The sequence below is a fragment of the Theobroma umbraticum genome, unplaced genomic scaffold (genome assembly GCF_002168275.2).
Source record: "Theobroma umbraticum cultivar Fairchild unplaced genomic scaffold, ASM216827v3 scaffold_51.0, whole genome shotgun sequence".
Lineage (NCBI taxonomy): Eukaryota > Viridiplantae > Streptophyta > Magnoliopsida > Malvales > Malvaceae > Theobroma > Theobroma umbraticum.
Window position 1 is genome coordinate 8,986,391 of NW_018397260.1, and position 19,529 is coordinate 9,005,919.

At 38.8% G+C, this 19,529-nt stretch overlaps 6 protein-coding genes and 1 long non-coding RNA gene across 7 annotated transcripts; 3 read left to right on the forward strand and 4 right to left on the reverse strand.

The window, feature by feature from the left end:
• Positions 1-58: 58 nt before the first annotated feature.
• On the reverse strand, positions 59-1,390 carry LOC110416660 (DNA polymerase epsilon catalytic subunit A). Its single transcript, XM_021428701.2, has 4 exons — positions 1,222-1,390; positions 983-1,107; positions 726-856; positions 59-617 (listed from the first exon to the last, which is right to left on the reverse strand). The coding sequence occupies exons 1-4, from the start codon at positions 1,271-1,273 to the stop codon at positions 482-484; spliced, it is 444 nt and encodes a 147-aa protein (XP_021284376.1). The 5' UTR covers positions 1,274-1,390; the 3' UTR covers positions 59-481.
• Positions 1,391-1,514: 124 nt separating this feature from the next.
• On the forward strand, positions 1,515-2,607 carry LOC149527215 (uncharacterized). The gene is made up of 2 exons (XR_016351244.1): positions 1,515-1,830; positions 2,023-2,607. It is a non-coding gene; the product is annotated as an uncharacterized LOC149527215 (long non-coding RNA).
• A 109-nt stretch (positions 2,608-2,716) lies between these two features.
• On the reverse strand, positions 2,717-4,397 carry LOC110416661 (putative pectinesterase 11). The gene is made up of 4 exons (XM_021428702.2): positions 3,986-4,397; positions 3,690-3,878; positions 3,350-3,585; positions 2,717-3,227 (listed from the first exon to the last, which is right to left on the reverse strand). The coding sequence occupies exons 1-4, from the start codon at positions 4,367-4,369 to the stop codon at positions 3,020-3,022; spliced, it is 1,017 nt and encodes a 338-aa protein (XP_021284377.1). The 5' UTR covers positions 4,370-4,397; the 3' UTR covers positions 2,717-3,019.
• Positions 4,398-9,008: 4,611 nt separating this feature from the next.
• On the forward strand, positions 9,009-11,416 carry TLP6 (tubby like protein 6). The gene is made up of 5 exons (XM_021428246.2): positions 9,009-9,489; positions 9,570-9,954; positions 10,043-10,130; positions 10,252-10,384; positions 10,478-11,416. Exons 2-5 carry the CDS (start codon positions 9,595-9,597, stop codon positions 11,142-11,144), a joined length of 1,248 nt encoding a protein of 415 aa, XP_021283921.1. The 5' UTR covers positions 9,009-9,489; positions 9,570-9,594; the 3' UTR covers positions 11,145-11,416.
• A 90-nt stretch (positions 11,417-11,506) lies between these two features.
• On the reverse strand, positions 11,507-13,587 carry LOC110416292 (oxidoreductases, acting on NADH or NADPH). Its single transcript, XM_021428245.2, has one exon. The coding sequence runs from the start codon at positions 13,425-13,427 to the stop codon at positions 11,670-11,672; it is 1,758 nt and encodes a 585-aa protein (XP_021283920.1). The 5' UTR covers positions 13,428-13,587; the 3' UTR covers positions 11,507-11,669.
• A 486-nt stretch (positions 13,588-14,073) lies between these two features.
• On the forward strand, positions 14,074-15,907 carry LOC110416294 (Cystathionine beta-synthase (CBS) family protein). Its single transcript, XM_021428247.2, has 6 exons — positions 14,074-14,222; positions 14,366-14,643; positions 14,756-14,837; positions 15,169-15,242; positions 15,314-15,374; positions 15,485-15,907. The coding sequence occupies exons 2-6, from the start codon at positions 14,374-14,376 to the stop codon at positions 15,625-15,627; spliced, it is 630 nt and encodes a 209-aa protein (XP_021283922.1). The 5' UTR covers positions 14,074-14,222; positions 14,366-14,373; the 3' UTR covers positions 15,628-15,907.
• An 80-nt stretch (positions 15,908-15,987) lies between these two features.
• Positions 15,988-19,487, reverse strand: NFD5 (pentatricopeptide (PPR) repeat-containing protein). The gene is made up of 2 exons (XM_021428455.2): positions 18,059-19,487; positions 15,988-17,332 (listed from the first exon to the last, which is right to left on the reverse strand). The coding sequence occupies exons 1-2, from the start codon at positions 19,142-19,144 to the stop codon at positions 16,280-16,282; spliced, it is 2,139 nt and encodes a 712-aa protein (XP_021284130.1). The 5' UTR covers positions 19,145-19,487; the 3' UTR covers positions 15,988-16,279.
• Between the last annotated feature and the right edge of the window lie 42 nt (positions 19,488-19,529).

Genomic DNA, 19,529 nt, shown 5'->3' on the forward strand with positions numbered 1-19,529 from the left:
TCCACAACACAAAATATTACCAACAGATAGCTAAATCCAATATCAGTGATCATTCCCAGAAGAAAATCCACAGCTGATTCTTGCCAGATGTAAGTCGTTCTATTTACTTTGATTGTTACTTATACATTGATGCACGACCTACTGCACATTACAGTGAAAAACAATGAAATCAGACAAGATTTCGCATAATTCTTCTTGTTTTAGAAACAATTCATCACTAGAAGAAAACCTTGTTATACAAATCTCTATACAGTACAGAAAGCTTAGGAAATATCAAGTGGCCAAAAGACTAGGAACAGATTCATCCCTCTGAAAATATACTTCTACATTTAGTACTACTATGTACAGACTCCAGACCAGGACACACTGAAACACACACACACACACACACACACACCCCAGCACATGATAGGGTAAGGTTCTTAGTATACAGATTAGGTAGTCAAATACGCCCACACAAGATAGGATTAGGAGCTAAAGATTAAGTACTGATTCCAGCATTTGTGTTAAGCTTCGAAGCTGCAAGGCTGGCAATGTGGAACTGTGATGTGTAACTGTTGGTAGGGCGTTCCAGAACAGGAGGTTCATTCAGGAATGCCCAGTTGCTCCTTGTCCACCTGCAATCGTCCACAGTAAAATTATAGAATGTTAGTATATTAATAAAAAATTCTTAACTTAAAGCTTTCTGGTAGTAACGAGACCAAGATTTAGATTTAGCTACTCACCAGCCACTTTTCTTTATGATATTCTCCAGGCTTGTTTCTGTGTCGGTATCCAGGAAACCCTGTTTTGTATTGGGCAAAGGCATGGAGCTTGATCTCATATACTGTCTTCCATACTTCTCAAATGGAGTTTCCTGTCATAGATGTCATCATAAGGTACTAGTTCAGTACCATATTTTCCATGTCTAATATTCAAAAACATGAGTAAAAAATGGGGCTAGGCTTCAATTAACAGGAAAATCTTTTATACAAAACTGTACCAGCTGGCTGTAGCTATCCGATGGACTAGATATAGCCTTAAGATGCTCTTCCTCCGTTTTCTTCTTTGATCTCCAGTAAGCATCAATCTCTTCCTTGGTAAGTGATCGGTTTCTTTTGCGTATTACTGAAATATTTTCACACAACCAGAAATTAGACAACAGGGTTAAGTGGAAAGCAGAACACCATGGAAACACTATGCCAGATAAAATAAACCAGATAAAAGTTTCACTGAAGTCACCTGCTTTAGGATCTGATACAGGAGAGTCCCATCCTGCCATTAGAGAACCCATTTTGCTGATGATCTTTCGCTTGCTTGAACCAAAACAAAGTACTATGTATCCTACCAAATATCTCGAGGAAGCCTTTTATGTAGGTGGTGGGGCCTTATCTTTTCCTTTGTTTTCTGTCGGGAAGTCTGCCTTTTTACTCGTTCTTATCCTCAAGACCATGTTTTTTCCTGTAGTAATGGAGACAGCGGCCAATTTATTGAAGTGGCGACAAAAATGATCTAGTCTTTTGATTGTGATAATCTCCACTAACTCTTGTAAATGAATACTCTAGTCGTTAGCTGCCCACAGACTCCGCGGAAAGACCAGGGCGATTCAGAAAAGTTGTGGGCTTGATGCACGCGTTTTGATCTTATTTGTCTGTGGCATTCTTATCTCGCCTTTGAAGTGTTCAACTCCAAACTATTGACATTCCATATCCATTAATATACCAGTTCCTAAGCCGAGATCCGTGGAGTCAGAAGGATAAACTATAAACAAGCGGTTCATCGTGTTTGTATACAGTCAGCAAATTTAGCTGGGAGTCCGAGGTTAATGTCCAATCGTCCCATATATGTCAGGTTCTTTTGATGACTTATCTAACTTATATCTATATATAGTAAGATTTCGTCATGTATATTTTAAACTATCTTGTAATACTATCTATTATATATTTTAAAAAAAAAAAAACTCCAAAGGGCTTCTCCATTTTACCACATCTTAACTTAGAAAGTGACCACATCTGCATGTTTTGCTTTTCCATGTTTTGACAGGTGGAGTCTTGAGGACGGAGTTGGGGATTAGGTTGGAGGCTGACATGTGATAAGTTGGGTCAAAGGAGTTTAATAGTTGAGGTGTAGAGACTAGAAAGGAGTAAGGATAAAGTGGAAATAAAAAGAAGAACAAGAAAAAAATTTTTGATAAAAAAATTGGATGAAAAAAATCAGATTTGATAAAAAAGGAATCGGTAAAGAAAAGGGTAAAAAATAAGAGATGGGGATCCGTACGTACATTAGATAAAGATGAGTCTGGGTTGAGAGGGAGATGTGGGAGGAAAAAAATAAAAATAAAAAACAAAAGAAAAAATTGAGAGAAAAGAATGGGTAGTTTTTTTAATTTAATTTTTAATTGAGAAAAAATTGAGATTCAGTTTTTTGTAGTTTTTCTTTTTTTTTTTTTATTTTTTGTAATTATTTTTTAATATTTAATTTTTTATTTATTACTTTTATAATATTATCTTTGTTATAAATTTTTTTATTACAATGTAAGAAATAATAAAAAAAGTCATAACAATGCATTAAGATCAAACAAATTCTAATTTAATAAATAAATTCATTTTAAATAAGTTTAATACATCATCACAATATAGTTTGATTTTTAAAAGCCTTTCTTTACACATTGCAATGTAATTTGTAAATAATATTTTGATTATTTTTTATTTTTAATAATTATCTTTATTAATATAAATTAATTTCATATTTTATTCTTATATAAAAAAATTGTACCCAACGCGTAGCATGGGTTATACTCTAGTTTATCTTAATAGTACCTGCTATCTTGGCTATTGTAATAAAATAATAAAGAAATGGAAATGTTTTCTTAATGGATGCTTCATTGATCTTACCAACGTTATTCTTCTTCATGAATGATACAAGGGAAAATCACAGTATTTTTAAAACAATAAATAAATGAACGAATCACTGGTTACATAAACAAATTTTCTAACAGGTTCATGAAAGTAGGAGAACAACATATTCCTTTTGTTCTTAATCAGGCATGTTGAGTGGAATTGTTAGAAATGGCAGATGAAGCTTTCTTGAAACGGGTTGGGGTAGACCTGATCCAACTCTTGCCACCAATCATGTTCTTTGTCAAGAACAGCTCGGCCTCTTGGCTCGTCAGGTTTTGTGACCATTCAACCCTTTTCTTTGTATTGGCTCCAGGTCCGTAACATTTGTATTCTCCGTAGAACACCGTGCTGTGGAATGAAGAAACCAGAAGGAAAGATAGTCAACCATTTGTTCGATTTCAAATTTTTACAGTAATAATGAAAGAAAAGAACAGATTGTTCTTGTTTAATTTTGTTAAAATTATCGTTACCTTTGCTTGGCAAAGTCTCCCCAGTCATCCCATCCCTGGGGCAGTATCACATTAGACATATAGGTTAGGGCAAAGACGACCCTGGAATATGGACCCCATGGCCTTCCAAGTACAGCAGTCCTGACGCCCGTGACCTTGCAACCCAAGAAGGTAAACCCTGTCTGCTCTGAAGGGGACTCCCTTCGTTGGGCTGTGATAGCCGCATCTCCTACTGAGAGTGAATGCAAATGGCACCTCTGAAAACAAAAATCGCAAGAGAATCCCTTATGTAAAATGGTCGCTGAGACAGGCTAGCAAGCTATAGGAATATTGGCAAGTAACAGATTCCTGAACGATTTACCTCAAAAAGTGACGCGGCATTCCCACAAATGAAGTCAACGGCTCCTTCAATGTAACAATGGCTGTAATAGTGTCTTCCAGTGTCATCAAGCAACGTATCCTGATAAGATAAAATCCTGCACCCAAAGAAAGCTGCCCTATCTCCAGACACCCTTAATGCAACTGCTTTAGTACCAGGTCCGAATGTATTCTATTTATGAAAAATAACACAAAAAAGGCCGGTTAACTAGTGGTATTACAAGTGAATATGTAATATGAAAATTTAACATTCAATGACGTTAGGGATCTTCTATATACCTGAATTGTAAGGTATCGGCCAACAAAATCTGAGGCCAGCACAGTGAAGGTAGGAGATTCAAATATATCCCCACTATCATTCCAAGTTATTATCGTTGCATTTGCCTCTGAACCACTTATTGTAATGAAAGGCTTATCGGCTGGCACAACAACCTTTTCTTTGTAGATGCCGGGCTTAACCAATATGAATATAAGTTCTTTGTTGTTTGACGGCACGGCGTTAATGGCGTCTTGTATCGTCCGGTAGTCTCCCTTACCTGATTGGTCAACGCTTATAAGTAAGGCTGTGGAAGTTTCAGCAGCATCTGCTCGAGGATGACTAGCCATGAACAAGAATAAAGTCATGACAAAGATGCAAGCGTAGCTAGAATAATCGAGAGCCATTGTTAGGAAATTTGGAACGAAAGCTAGATAGTTTATCTTGAGGTTTGTTTATCGATCAAGGTGATGAAGTAAATCAACGAAATGAACTACACTAAGACTGGTTTATGAACAGAGTATGGTGGACATTGTTCTTTATACATACCAGGTGGCCGTTTTCTTGCCATGGAAGTGTGACAGACATCAGTTTCAAGCAAGCGTGTGTGTACGTTAGATCAGAAAAGGCTAGGGTAGCCCCAAACACAAGTAGCCGGCAAATAGAAATTTAGGAGGAGCTCGATAGGCCATGGCCGCCCTTTGATTTTGTTCCATTCTTCTACTTGATTTTACCTTATAATGATTCATAATTCGTTTTAAGTAATTACAAAGTTTATGTTTCATTTGTTTATTTTAGCCCAACTTGAAAGGAATTGATAGTTTCGGCTGCTTGAGATAAACGTTACAGATGTTAATTGGGAAAATGAGTGGGATTCAGCTCAGCTAAATCCCAATAATAATATAGCAATATCCATGTTGCAGAAGTCATGAGATAGCTTTGAAACTACCCTTATCAGGTACTTTCTGGTTCAAATTCTTTGTTTCTGTCACTTTACGATAACCCGGTGGATGCACCCTTTGTTTGAATGGTTAAGTTGACCATGGCTCCGCCGGTTTCTTCCGCCACTAATTGGTGTTGGAGTATGTCCAAATTGCCCCTCTGACCCTTTCCAGGCTTGGGCTCTATTTATATTTTCCTACTTTTGTCTCAAGCCAGTGGTTTAGGTCCAATATAAGAATGGACTGAAAAGGAATCCAGAGTCCTAGCTCAATTAGTTAGTGACGAATATCAGATCTTGACCATGCTCAGGCCCAATCTTCAATCCATGGACTTTTACATGTACAGGGAAAACGAAGTTTTCCATTTGTTTTCCATTGGCTACAAGGCGGTTTTGTCACTTTTGTTTAGCTTGAGTCTTGGGGTTTTGCTTTTGCTTTCTCACCGACCTTGCCTAAATCCTGTGCAAATTCCCATCTGAATTTAGTCAGAAGTGCCTCAGTGGATGATATTGAAGCAAGAAAATCAAACCATTAATTAGAATCTAAAGGAATAAAAAGAATGACATGACAAAAAGTTCAGGGGAAAGAACAAAAGTGGGTTTACTTTCTCCTTTGTTTTTTATCACCAAGAAGGAAAAAAGGCTCCAGCTTGAGCCAAAACCTCACTTACCTACTCATCATTGGTGTATGCATGGTCTCATGACTGTTAATAATTAGTGACCTTCACGAGCTCTTGATGGCTCCTTAAACCAGTGTAGTCTTGTTGAAGAATCTGTGTCCCTTCCTCGTTTCATCATTGCAAAGAGCTTCAAATTTCTCACTCTTTTTAAAGAAAAAAGAAAGAAATTAATACATCGAATAAATTTAACATAAAATTAGATCAAACCCACGATTAATAAAGACTTTCTCTCTTTTAAGTGGTGAGTTTACAGTGCAGTTTTTGGACAGAAAGTGAATACTTTTCAAAGCTGATTCCACTCAACTATCTGGCCTGCAGCAACCAGTATGACCTACCCAACCTGGTTTCTTGAATGCCACTGAATTCAACCCATCAAAATTCAACTCCAGTTATTCTCAAATGGGTAGCTTTCAGCAGGGAAGCCATATAAATTTATGTGGGCTACCAAACAGAGTAAACCAGTTATTCATGTCATCAAAGACGTTGGGTGAGTAGGGACTGAAATTTGTCAGGTTTAGCTGGCATGTACTCTGAATTAATTTCTGGCATCCATACTCATCATCAAATCAAGAACAAAACTCTTTTTTCGATGGGAGCTAGCCTATAGTTCCCTAACACCAAACCTTATCCAGGTCGAATATGCCGATCAAGTTCATGTCGATGCACCACCCACATATTTTGTCCTTGTGGGCATCTCCTACCAGTTGGCAAACTTCCAACTGCAACAACATGATTTCAAAGCCAAATTGGCAATGCCACAGTGCCATACATGGAAAAGAAAAGAAGAAGAAAAGGGCTCCACATTTCACTTCCCTAAGGATAATAGGTCTTAAAAGACACAATCAATAGCTTGCTTTGCTTCTACTTGACCTCATTCTTAGCTTTGGCTGCATTTATTTGTTTTGGTATGACAAAAAAGTAGAAGAATTCATAACTAAAGCAAACAGGTTCCCTTTCTTTTTTTCTTCTTCTTCTTGTATGGTACAAACAGACAGGCACCTAACTTAGCACTTCAATTTTCTCGAACCAATTTGATTCATGCAGCTCATTGTAGTTGTCGAGCCAAGACTCACTCGCCTTGTCATTGTTATTCTAAGGGCTTGTATCTGAGCTGGAGAACCATTTTTCAGGTACGAATTAAATTCCATCAGATCATGCAGGATTTAGTGGCAGTCTGTAGCCAGCAGCCACCAACAACATAAACCCCACTAGACTCATGTATTGCTTGTACATTTCCTTTGATATTAGCAAAGAAATCCCCAAAAACAAAAAATCCCATGGAAGAGAACACTAACTACTATTTAAAATCACTAGCAGCAGTCTCAGTAGTCTGGTCGAGGTCTCCTCCATTGCATCTAGGTTTCGCCAGTTGGAGAGTGGACCCTAATGTTTGGATGGTCTGTTTCGAAAGCCACAGCTAATATCAAGTCCAAATAATTGATTTCTGCTTGACAAAAAAAGAAAAAGAAAAAGAAATTTAACTCAGCAACAAAATGGTTTTTCTTTTGTGCAGAAAAGGGTAAAGGCCATCCTTTGCTATAATTCAAGCATGCTTTGACAGAATGAATCATCATTCCCTTGTATCTTGGTATAGCTTTTGGAGTGAAGAATACAGCGGATGGAGGGGACAGTAATCATACAATTTGTTCATGCTGCCTATCTTTATATACTTCTGCTATAATAATATAGCAATAAATATTCTTGTGGGTCTGTTTAAACATTTTCTTTTTCGGGTAGAAATGATGTAAAACAGTCAAGGTTTTAAACCCACGGAAGAAGTACATTGAGGCTCCTGCATAAGCTTTTCTTTTTCCTGATGGAAACTGAACTGATTAAGTTTAGTTCGCATGGATTTTCCCACAATTAACCTGCCACTTTCTCACAGAATTATGACAGGATTAGATGCTCCACTCTCTGCCACTTCTGCAGATTAGAGATAAGCTATCATTATTAAGAAAAGCTCCCATTAGCTCTCTCTCTCTCTCTAGTAAGCCCCACGTATTGAAATCAATGGTTCAGGTCCCTGAGAAACAAGACCCTTTGATTATTGACCGAGACAAAAATGACTAATGATTGAACTATGTGCCTGTGGCACGTGCAAGTGTGAGGCCTCTTTCGTTTCAACTTTCACCATAACTTATCCTTCATCTGACACCGACTCGGTTGTCAAGAGTCTTGGGGGCTCGGGCTCGTCCCCTTCCGCATGCTCTACGAATCTAGAGGACCTGGCTACGATCCACTCGTGCGGGGGAAATAAGTAACTACAGCCCACCGATCTCGGTTGTTGCATACATGCAGCTTCCAGGAGTGACTTAAAAGAGCCCCTCTCCTAAGTCTCCGATCTCTGGTCATTGGTCATGTCAACCTTGACAGTGGCCTTGGATCAACCAAGTATAATACATCTCCATTTGTCTCTAAAACTCTTCAATGAACAGCAAAAACATCGAATACAAAAGCCCATAGTCTTGTTCACATCACTTCTCATGTTCGCATGAATTTTCTTCTTTCTTTTCTTTCTTTGAGTTGTCTCCATGAAAGGTGGGGAATGTAACAGTGTTTTGAAGTACACTTAATCATTTGTGTTAATGAGTCTTTATCGTGTTGTATTTAATTACAATATTAATCTTCATATAAATAAATAGATCAAGATTTAAAATACATACAAAAACATGTTTATTATTTTTTTATATAATATAATGTGATTAACATGTTTTTTAAAATAATTAAATTAATTTTACACGGCATTATAAAATTATAACATAATAATCTTAATTTTCTCATTATTAATATAGTTACACGTATCAACAAGTTTAATATACAAAATTATATACCTTGTGAATCTCAAAGACCTATTTGGGGATAAGCCAGTATTTACTTTACTAATTACCAATTGGTATTAATAAACGAAATCTTTTTGAAGATTGAAATATTCTTTGATGCCAAGGAATCACGAGGGGCTCCTTGATGCCAGAGAGTCTCGTGATTATAACATCTAGTTATTATTTTTCTTTAAAATTATTAAATAAAAAAAAATTTTAATTTAAATACAAGTAAAAAAGAGGATTTTAATCATACTAATTAAACACAATAAAGTAACCATAACAGTTATTTTTATTGAAAACTATACATTAAAATTAAATGTAATGTGTGTAAAAGAATATTAAAAACATTTTCAAAGAATTTAATTTGGCCATATTTTTATTTTATGTACATGATTATCGTCATTTATTATAATAATAATGAAGTAGATTAATCAGGCAAAATCAAACTGAAAGGGGGCCCAATGCCTCTTTGGTCTGCCACGCGTCCCCGAGCGCAATTACCTTCTAACTCTGAAAACAGACACAAAAAACCCGCCAATTAAATTAACGGACAAAATTGAAAACTAAAAAAAAAAAGAACCGTTTTTTCCGAAAATTACAAGTTGTTTAAATTAGAAGATGAGGGAGAAGAATCAAAAGCAGAAAGGAAGAGAGCTTTCATTGTGTGGGAGCCGCTGGTGCAGCGCAGCTTTGAGGCGGTGGCAGCGACGGAGAGAGGCGGAGAGAGAGAGAGAGAGAAAATAAATAAACGAACAAACCGCCGGCGATGAAGGTTTTGAAGCAAACGGTTGACAGTTTCTAGGTTTCTAATCCCATTAGATCCTCTCTCTTTCTTTCTCTCTCTCTCTTCCTCTCTTTCGTTGGAGATTGAGTACATTCTCCATTGTTGCCTCTCCTCTTCTTTCCACGATCCATTGTTTCTTCGATCCTCTCTCACTCTCTCTCCATTTCGTGTTTTTCCTATGAATTTGTCTCTCCTTTCTGGGAATTGCTGACATTTTCCAGATCTTCCTGTCAACATATTGAAGATTATTTGTTTGTGTTCAGTTTGGATCCAAGAACAGCGGAAAATCTTCATCTCTTAGGTAAGCTTCGAAACTGAAAGAGAAAAGCAGACTCTTTAAAAACATTTTGGCTGATTGAATTTATCCTTTTCTTTCTTAAGCTCTGGTAGGTCCAAATTTGAAAAAATGCCTATGAAAAGCTTTGTTCGGGAGATTGGAAACATATCAAAGAAAAGTTCAGAGAGGAAGCATAAGCTTAGGCGGGGGCGAGCGCATATCGCTCCAGAAGCTTCTTCTGCTTCTTCTTCTTCTTCCTCATCTGGTTTTTCAACTGCATTAATTGAACAAGGGCAATGGGCAAATTTACCTCCGGAATTACTTTTAGATATAATACAAAGAGTGGAAGCAAGGGAAACATGTTGGCCAGGGAGGAGAGATGTGGTTGCTTGTGCTTCGGTTTGTCGGTCATGGAGGGAAATTACTAAAGAGCTCGTTAAGACACCTGAGCAATGTGGCTTCTTAACTTTCCCCATCTCTTTAAAGCAGGTAAAGTTTAATCCCTTTTACTTTGCCCTTTACTATTGAAAATCCGGTTTGTTAGTTAGTACTCGGCTTTGGGCTTTTTTTGGTTTAGCCTGGACCAAGGGATACTCCGATTCCATGCTATATTAGGAGGGAAAGAGCAACTTCAACATATCGATTATATATGGGTCTCAGTCCTGGTAATTTTTCCCTTTTCGTCCTTTTTTTTTTTTTCTGTTTGTGTAGGGAGATTATTTCTTTTGGGTGTTTTGATTCTTAAAACTATATTTTTCGGCTTGTTAATACATTTATCATTTGCAGCTCTGTCAGGTGATTTGAGTAAACTGTTACTGGCAGCAAAAAAAATCAGAAGAGCTACCAGTACTGATTTTGTGATATCTTTAGTTGGAGATGATTTCTCTAGATCAAGCAGTGCTTATATTGGAAAGCTCAGGTAAGCTTTTTTATCTCTAAGATTGTCTTTTATTCTTTTCGAAGGACTGGTTTGTTCTTTTGCGCGTGCAATTTAAGAATGAAGCTGTAACAGGTCTAATTTCCTGGGAACCAAGTTCAACGTGTTCGACAGTCAACCTTCAGATGACTCTACAGTCCAATCCAGTTGTCAATCCCATAAGAAAATTCATTCGAGTCAGGTGCCTCACAGGGTACCGGTGAGTAACTATAACACAGCCAATATATCTTATGAGCTCAATGTTCTTCGCACCAGAGGTCCAAGGAGAATGCAGTGTACTATGCACTCGATCCCCATCTCCGCAATTGAAGAAGGAGGAACTGCTCCTACTCCAATGGCATTCACAAATTGCCTTGATCAGCATTCTTCTCCCTTGTTAGGTTCAAAAGGAAAAAGGCTACGAGTTGGATGCAACTCAACTGGCTCTGGTAAGAGTCTAAAATCAGTGCAAGGTGCACCCCTGGTTTTGAAAAATAAAGCTCCTAGATGGCACGAACAGTTGCAGTGTTGGTGCCTTAATTTTAAAGGACGAGTTACAGTGGCTTCTGTAAAGAATTTCCAGTTGGTGGCTGCTGTGGAGCCAAGCCAAAATGTTACACTAGTGGAACAAGAGAAAGTGATACTGCAATTTGGGAAGATTGGTAAGGACATTTTCACCATGGATTATCGTTACCCACTCTCTGCCTTCCAAGCCTTTGCAATTTGCTTAAGCAGCTTCGACACAAAACCTGCTTGTGAATAACAATTCTCTTGTTACCTCTACGGGCATGATCATGCTAGTGTTCACTACAATTTGATTGTACATATTCTCTTTGGAAACACTTCAGGCTTTGCCATTTTCGTCAGTAACAGCCTTTGTTACTCTGCATCCTTCTTCTATGTAATGGGGGTTACACACATGTATTCTAAGTTTTAGTATCTATTTATTTTTAAAAAGCTAAGTTCCAGACTCTTCGCCTGGGCATGTAGCTTCATCACATTCTGCGAATTTTATATTTAACATTGCGCAATGTATAAGAGAACTATGTTGTTATAGCAACTTTTTCCCTCTACAACTTGGTATTCAATTGCAAATTGCAGCACAAAGTGCATTGGGTTTTACATAATAATATAACATGAAAATACCAAAGCCATCAAGCTCAGGAGCTGGATTTTGGACAATATGGCATCCTTATTATCAATTTATCATAATCATTCTTTTTATCACGCATGCATATGCTGTATGCAAACTGGTAGGTAAATTATGACAAAGTCGATATTAATACGGTCAGAGAATCCCGATCTCCTTTTCTTTGTTCATCTCCCCGCAGCTGTAGCGACATCCATGTCGCCTAGGCTTTTCAGGATTATCAGGGTCCGAGTCACTTGGTTCCGCAAAAAGCCCTCTGAGGCATCTCCTTCTTACTGTGGGCTCATATGTAAGCTTCTCAGCTGGGGTAATGTTAAATTCAGCCTTGCGTGTCTCAAGGCGCTCTGCCTTTGCATTAGACTTGGTTGGTTTTGCTGAATTTTGTAAAAATTCCAGATGAACGCCAGGATTTCTTTCGTTCACAGAACTTTCAAACACAACTGAATTATTGATGCTCTGTGTGTTACTATTGACATATGCTCTTGGTGCTGGATTTTGTCTGGTCATTGAATCCTTAGGCTTTCTTCCTCTGGAGCTTCCTTCTCCATCAGTGGTAGTAGCATCAGGGCTGTCATCTGGGTTGATCTTATAACCCCGGTGAATGTGGACTAATCCATCCTTTTTGGCTGATTCTGAACCCATGTAAAAGGATGCTCCTCTGTTTTCTCCTGCTAGGGTTAGAACACTGATTGATTTTTCATCTGTGGGCAGCTTTGGTTGCCCTGTGGCCATCTTATGAACAAACTTAGAAATATCTTCCCTGATCTCTTTGTGCAGGGGAACTTGTTCCCAAGTGGAGGTGGCATGCTTTTGATGAGAATTATTTGGCATGCTCCCTTCTTTTGGATATGTTGAACTCACAGTTTTGATTTGTTTTTCACCAGTGCCTGAGGTTGTCCATGTCTTCTTTCTTTCAATATCTTCTTGCTTTTCCTGGTGTCTTATTCCTGTTTCAAAAGCTGCCCCCAGTAGCTCTCTGGTTTTTGTCCCAGCATCTGCTGCTGCAGCAAGAAGTTTAGTAATTGTTCTCTGCTCTGGCTCTTCATGAGTTGAACCCTTTGTTTTTGCTTTCCTCCGTTCTTCTGCAGCCTTCTTTCTTTCTTCCCTTTCCTTTGGCTTTAGTGGTGCTGAAGGTGTTTCTGTAGCCGTAGGAATTGGTGCAACTTCTTTTACTTGGGCTGATGCCTGTGAAGGCTCTACTGCCACACCAAATGGCCGAAAGGTGGTTACTTGTGAGACAGATGATGGGGGTAGAGTAGAACTTGGAGGCTGAGACCTTTCTTGCGTGGCTCTACGTGACGGAGAAGAGGGTTGTGAAGATGTTTGGCCTGGTGGCTGAGAGGCCAAACGGGATGGAGATTGTTGCTTGGACACTGTCTGCGCTGTTGACTGTGGCTGGGAAGCAATGCGAGATGGGGAGGGAGGCACAGAGGCAGCCCTTGCTTGTGTGGGTGCACGAGTTGGTGATCGGGTTTGAGAGGTAGCCTGAGTTTGAATCGATCCAGGATACGGTGCTACTGGCTGAGAAGTGACTTGAGTTTCGGTGGCTCTACGAGAAGGTGATGGTGGAACGGAGGCAGCTCTGATTTGAGTTGTCAGGCGAGGCGGTGATGCTGGCCGTAAAGTAGCTTTGCTTTCAGTGGCTGCACGTGAAGTTGCGGCTGGCTGAGGTTCTGTTTTTTGTGGTGGTGCTTGACCCTGGGTAGGAGGGGTCTGTACCGGGGCGATCCCTGCAGGCCGAAATGGTGGCCGTTGGATAGGAATGGTAGTGGTTGGCTGCGCAGGGGCTTGAGTTTGAGCTGCAGGTCGAGGTTGTGGTTGAGCTGCAGGACGCGGAGCAGCAGCTGCTGATAGCCAAGGGAGTCGAAAACGAAACATTTGCCTCTGATCTCCCATATCTGATAAGAAAGAGAAAAATAACAATGACTAACAATGGAGATGGAAGGTGTTTGGGATACTTGCTGATGATGACTCAAGGCTGATGTGAGGTCTGCATATATAGTGTTCGAGTTTGATGCCTTGGGAACTCTAAGTCGATGAGTCACGTTGCATTCGCGACTTTCTTCTAGTTCACAATCCCGACTTTCTTCTTGCTTTTACAAAAGGACAAAATCATTTGTGAAACTTTCTGGATTCTTTAGACAGGATTTCCTTGTCTGGAAGGGATAGCATCTAGCTTTCGTTGCCTTTCATACTTTCCATGTCTCTGTTGCCTTGAGTTTATGCAACAGGACCAGGAGTTGTTATTCCTTTCTTAAAGGCATTCCGATTATATACTTGCCTCAATGTCTGCTTAAAGAGCATAATCATTCTTCCACGTGGTTCATTTCAAGCCTACTCACAAGTGAAAATGCAATGTAAACAACCCAAGACATTGATTCTATCTTTCTTCAATTTCAGAAGAAAAAGCAAAACCTTTAGGAGAAAGTTTCATACTTTATTCTACTTTTCTAATCCATTGATGCAATTGCTAGCTTCCCCTGGTAATGCCGGACAGGGAGGCAAGGAAGATTCCAACAAGATGGAAAAGCAAAACCCAAGATTTGTCCTTTAACTTCATCTACTTAATCAAGCAAAGAATTCCTTCAATATAAATTTAAGACAAGATATTCTTGCTTCTGCACCATTGAAATCCCTAGCTTCATTGTCAAAGGAAATCCCCCCAGTCCCAATATCAGCTGTTCATCCAAGGTATGTAATGTAACTTCTTACTTTATTTTTTCTTTCATTTTTAAGCATTATGAATCTATACATACACTTTTAAATTGTTCATTGTCATAGTAAAAAAGGGTTTAAATTAAATTCTTAAAAAGTTCTGTAATCTTATTTTACAGTGCCAAAAATGCAAGGGCTCATCCGAGGACTAAGATCCTGCCAGGAAACAGTTAAGCTTTCGATTTTAAAGAATTCACTAGGCAGAATCTCCATTGAGGGCAAAAACATGTTCTCCCGTTTTGGGTGCGTGACTTCCTCTCCGTCACCATTGGGAACGCAAGAGAAGGGATTAGAAAACATGACAGTAGCAGACGTGCTGATGACCAAGGGAGAAGAAAAAGTTGGGTCTTGGCTTTGGTGCCGCATTAATGACAATGTTGATGATGCCATGAAGAATGTCGGTATCAACCATCAATCTTTTTCAGAAACTAAAATGGACACCTGTTTTTCACTAAGTTGTTGGCATAGTTTGGAGATTGTTTGCTAAAAGAAACAGGGAAATTTTGCAGATGGCAGAACATAACATTGGGTCATTGCTGGTTTTGAAACCTGGAGAGCAACAACACATTGCAGGAATCATCACAGAAAGAGGTAAATATCAGCATAACATTCCCTTATGTTGCCTCAGAATCCAAAGTCAAACGACACAGTTCATCAGTATCTAGGCTTCTGGGAATAGAAAACAAACGAAAATCGTGTTTTAAAGGCTTAGAGGCCCATTGTCACGGTCTCAACGAGAAACCATCTATCTCTCGTCAGGAAGAATGTCATGGTCCACAAGAGAGATCGTGACACCCATCATCGAATATTGACTTAAGATAATCAACATGTAAAGTTTTAACTATAACCAGGAATTTCTGCATAAATTTTTGCAACTTTGAGGACTGTTAATTTCTTAATGCTGAAATGGATGACTGAACAGACTACCTGAGGAAGATAATTGGGCAGGGAAGATCACCTAAATACACCAGAGTTGGGGAAATCATGACCAAGGAGGTAATTTCTCTCTTTGCAAAACTCTCTTTTTCTTATGATTGAACCTGTCATTAACTATCATTTGTCAACAGAACAAGTTAATCGCAGTGACATCTGATACAAGCATTCTTCAAGCAATGCAACTTATGACAGGTAAACTAGTTTGTATGGTGATTTCTGTGATCTGAACACATGGAAGATGGAATCAAAACTCACTTTACATTTGATTTAAGAGAAGAAATGACTATCCTTAATCATCACAGACAATCACATCCGGCATGTTCCGGTCATAGATGGGAAAATAGTCGGCATGGTTTCTATTGTAGACGTTGTCCGAGCAGTGGTGGAACAACAACATGGAGAATTAAAGCGACTGAACGAGTTCATCAGAGGAGACTACTACTAGAGAATTCTACCAAAGTTTGGCTGCCAGTATTCAACCAGGAGCAATGACATCAAATTCACTTTATCAAAACTTTGTACTTAAACGTACACTGATCATTCTTTCATTTCTTTCTTCTTTTTCCCCCCTTTTTTTAATAAATAAAAAGGGAAAACAGAAGAAATGAATAAAAAATGGCCAGGGTTTGCAGCTGCACGTATTTGTATAGCTGCCAAGATGGTGCCAACTTGCGAAAATACCTCTTCCTGTGTGATCAATGAATATGAAAATTACATAGCAAAAATTCTAGAAAAGCACACACCTACATTAGTGTGAGCTATTATATGTGTGAAATTAGCATAATCTGCCATCTAGATGCAAACATTAGGAAAACAACAAAATTGCATTACCATGAGGGAAAGCAACCTACATCTATCCGATGATTATTACCAAAAAATACCGTGATTCCACAAAGGGGAGAAATAAATAATCAATAATGAGAACCACAGCCAAGTCTCAAAAGAAAATTAGATTGACAAAACATCATAGCTTATCGCACCTCTTCATCAAATTACATTCCACTGACCTCTCAGTATGCTAAGATATCTAAATTAACTAACCATTCCATTGATGATCGATTGCATGCAAAGGTTTCTGAATCATATTAATGACAAGGCTATCCCATTGTTGGCCGTCTAGGGCTCTGAGTCTGAGATAACGATAGGGAAAAGGTTAATTGCTGTGATGCAGTAAAGCCCCTGGCCTCCATCAGCCCATGGATCCTTCGAGCATCCTTCACAAAACCACCTGCTATTAGTGCATATATAGTCCTCTCAAACTCGTGGGGCCCCAATTCATCCTTCTTAGCTTCCAAAACTCCAAGAGCCTGAAGAGCCTTTCTCTCAAATCCAGCCCTTGAATACATATCACAGAGGCTTACATGAACCTTTAACGGAGGAACTTCACCCAGTTCAGCAATCTTGCCCAATAGCTGCTCAGCCTCATCAACCAGCTGCAACTTACCCAACCAATCCACAAGAACTGTATATGTGGCAATGCCAGGTTCAAAACCATCCTTCTCCAGCTGCAGTAGAAGGTCTAAGGCTTTATCCAATAAATTTTTCTTCTCATAAGCTGCAATCATGCTAGCAGTACACTTGTCATCAGGTTTGTGGCCAAGTTTTATCATGTTGTTAAAGTTGCTCCTAGCTTGATCAGAGTCACCAGCCTGCCCATATGCCTCAACAAGCAATGAACAAGACTCCATAGTTGGTTGGAATCCTGCAAACTGCATGGTGATTGCAATCCGTCCAGCTCCGGTAACATCACAACTATGAGCATATGACCGGAGCAATGCCAGGTAAATCTCCTCTGAGGGTTTGATGTCTCTTGTTTCCATCTCTCTCATCAACGACTCAGCCAACCTAGGTTGGCCAGCATTAACATATCCCAAGATCATCGAGTTGTAAAGCTTCATGTCTGGTTGGAAGCCATAGCTCCTCAAGCTTTCAAATGCTTCTTTAGCATGATCAAGATTACCCACTTTGCTATACATGTGAACCAGAACTGTGGTAGTTAAAATATCCGGCATGATACCATTTTCAACCATCTTTTTAAGGATTCTCTCAGCATCTTCTATGCGATTCTCTTTAGCATAGGCATCAATCAGTTTTCTATAGTCAGGAATGTCTGTTTGGAAAGATTTTTCACTCAAGACAAGTTCTGCTACCTATAAATATTCAACATCATAATAACAACTTCAGAATTCGTAGCTCCACTAATCAGAAATTTAATTTCGCAAATACTCTTATTTACATGCATGTTATTCAAACAGGTGGTGATAATAAACATGCATCCAACTGCAAATAGAACAAAATGTAGCATAAAAAGATATATAATTTCTCCTGGACTCTTGACTCTTCCTTCAAGCAGACCCCTGCATCCAAGGATCTGTGATTTCTCTCTTGTTCTTCATATTAATTATCCTTATAAATACAATCTAAAGAGAGGCAAAATGCTACACAAGAGACTTCTCACCCTCAGTTAAATGCTGGTGCTCTAGTACTAGTATGAACAGGATATAAATATATAAAACAAGAAATAGAAATAATATCCCCAAAAATCATATCTACAGGAACCTTTCGACTAAGAGACAAAAGTCAACTAATATTCTCAACTAACTGCTTTTCAAACTAAAATGCCGATCTTATCAACATGGTCAATATGGGAAGCAAAACAATATCAATAATGTATTCAGATGGTACTTTTATGATCTCCAGGAAGAAAAAGTCTAAAACTTCATTTTTTTTTTGGCATGTTTTGATATATCACCAACTTATGGAGGACAAGAAATGTTCAACACTGATAACGCCATATTTGTTCAACAATAAGGGATGTCAACAGGAAAGCATGCAAAATGTGTGACAACATGAGCTGAACATGAAGAAAACTGTACCTTTAAGTGTATGTCAGGATTCTGTTGTTCCAATCTATCAAGCAAACTGATCCAGTCAACACGACTAGGTTGCAAAAGCTCTATCCATTCAGCCAAAATCTGTGATGGATCATCCTCCTTTTTTAATGAAAGGATTTTCTCCATGACCAATTTGCACTTCCCAGATAATGACTTTGGCTCCTGAGGCCAAACCATTGCCTCTCTCTCATGAATTTCATCAGCAACTTCAGCCCACTTAGGATCTGATAAATCCAGTCCATAGATCTTATACTTTAGCTTTCCCTTTCTTTTTGGAAGAGATACAACCCTTTGTTCATCCTCAGCTACAACAGCCTGTTCATCAAAGGTCTTTCCATCCTTTGGTTCCTCTTCATCCCTAAGACGTTCCAAACTCCTATAAAAATCATTCTCTTCCATCTTCTCTATCGCCCATTTAAACCGGAGTTCCCTCAGCAAATCCCCATGAATCCCAACTTCACTAGCAAAACAACACATTTCTTTCACTTCTTCGGATTGCAAAAACTGCTTTACCTTTTCCTTCTTCCTCGCCTTCTCCATATCCTCCAACACCATATTACTCACTTCCCATACCGTCCTCCACAAATCTTCACTAAAATCCTGCGATGGCATTGCCACTGCAGAATCAAGCATCTGCTGAATACCACCCTTTTCCATCTCTTCCACAACCTTCCCAACAATAATCAAAAGCATCCCATCAATTGTCTCCTTATTGCAATCCCTGTAAGCATCGGATAACTTCCCTCTCATTATCCAAACGAATCGCGATAAAAACTCATTCACCGTTCCATCCTCCTCTTCCTCAGAATCACTAGACACAAGTTTTGCTTCAACACTAGCATAACTAAGCTTAGTTTCTTGGGTTGAGCGAATATATCTAATAAAAGGGAAAATGGGTTTACGGTTTTGAAGAAAAGCAGAGCTTTGACCACTACTTAACGAATAAAGGGAAGGAGACGTTGCGGCGGCAATGGTTGATAACTTTTTGGAATTATAAGAGATTGATTTTCCATTGATTTTCGATAAATTATTGATTGTTTTCCTAGAAATTAAATGCTTCAAGTTCATGTCTACTACAAAAATAGTCAAAACTCTAATACTAGATTCCTCAGAACCCTAAAAAGGAACAAACGAAACACTGATTGTAACTGAAAATACCTGTGAGATAAAAAAAAAAATTGAGATGAAATGAAGTATGGAAATCAGCTAGTGAGAGTGAAGCCAGTCTGTTTGGTTATCTGGAAAGAGAAAAAGAAAAGGCAACTGGCCGAGAGAGACGGGCGTAGGCTGATCTGAAATTAGAAGAGACCCCGGCGTTCGGCCTGTAAAGCCTTGAAATGGACGGCTTAGCTTTGAGGGGTTTAGTTGGGGGGATTGATGATGATTAGGGCTTTTCGTTCAGTTTCTGCCGCTTCTTTTCCTTTCCATTTTTTAAATATTCATTTTACTTTTC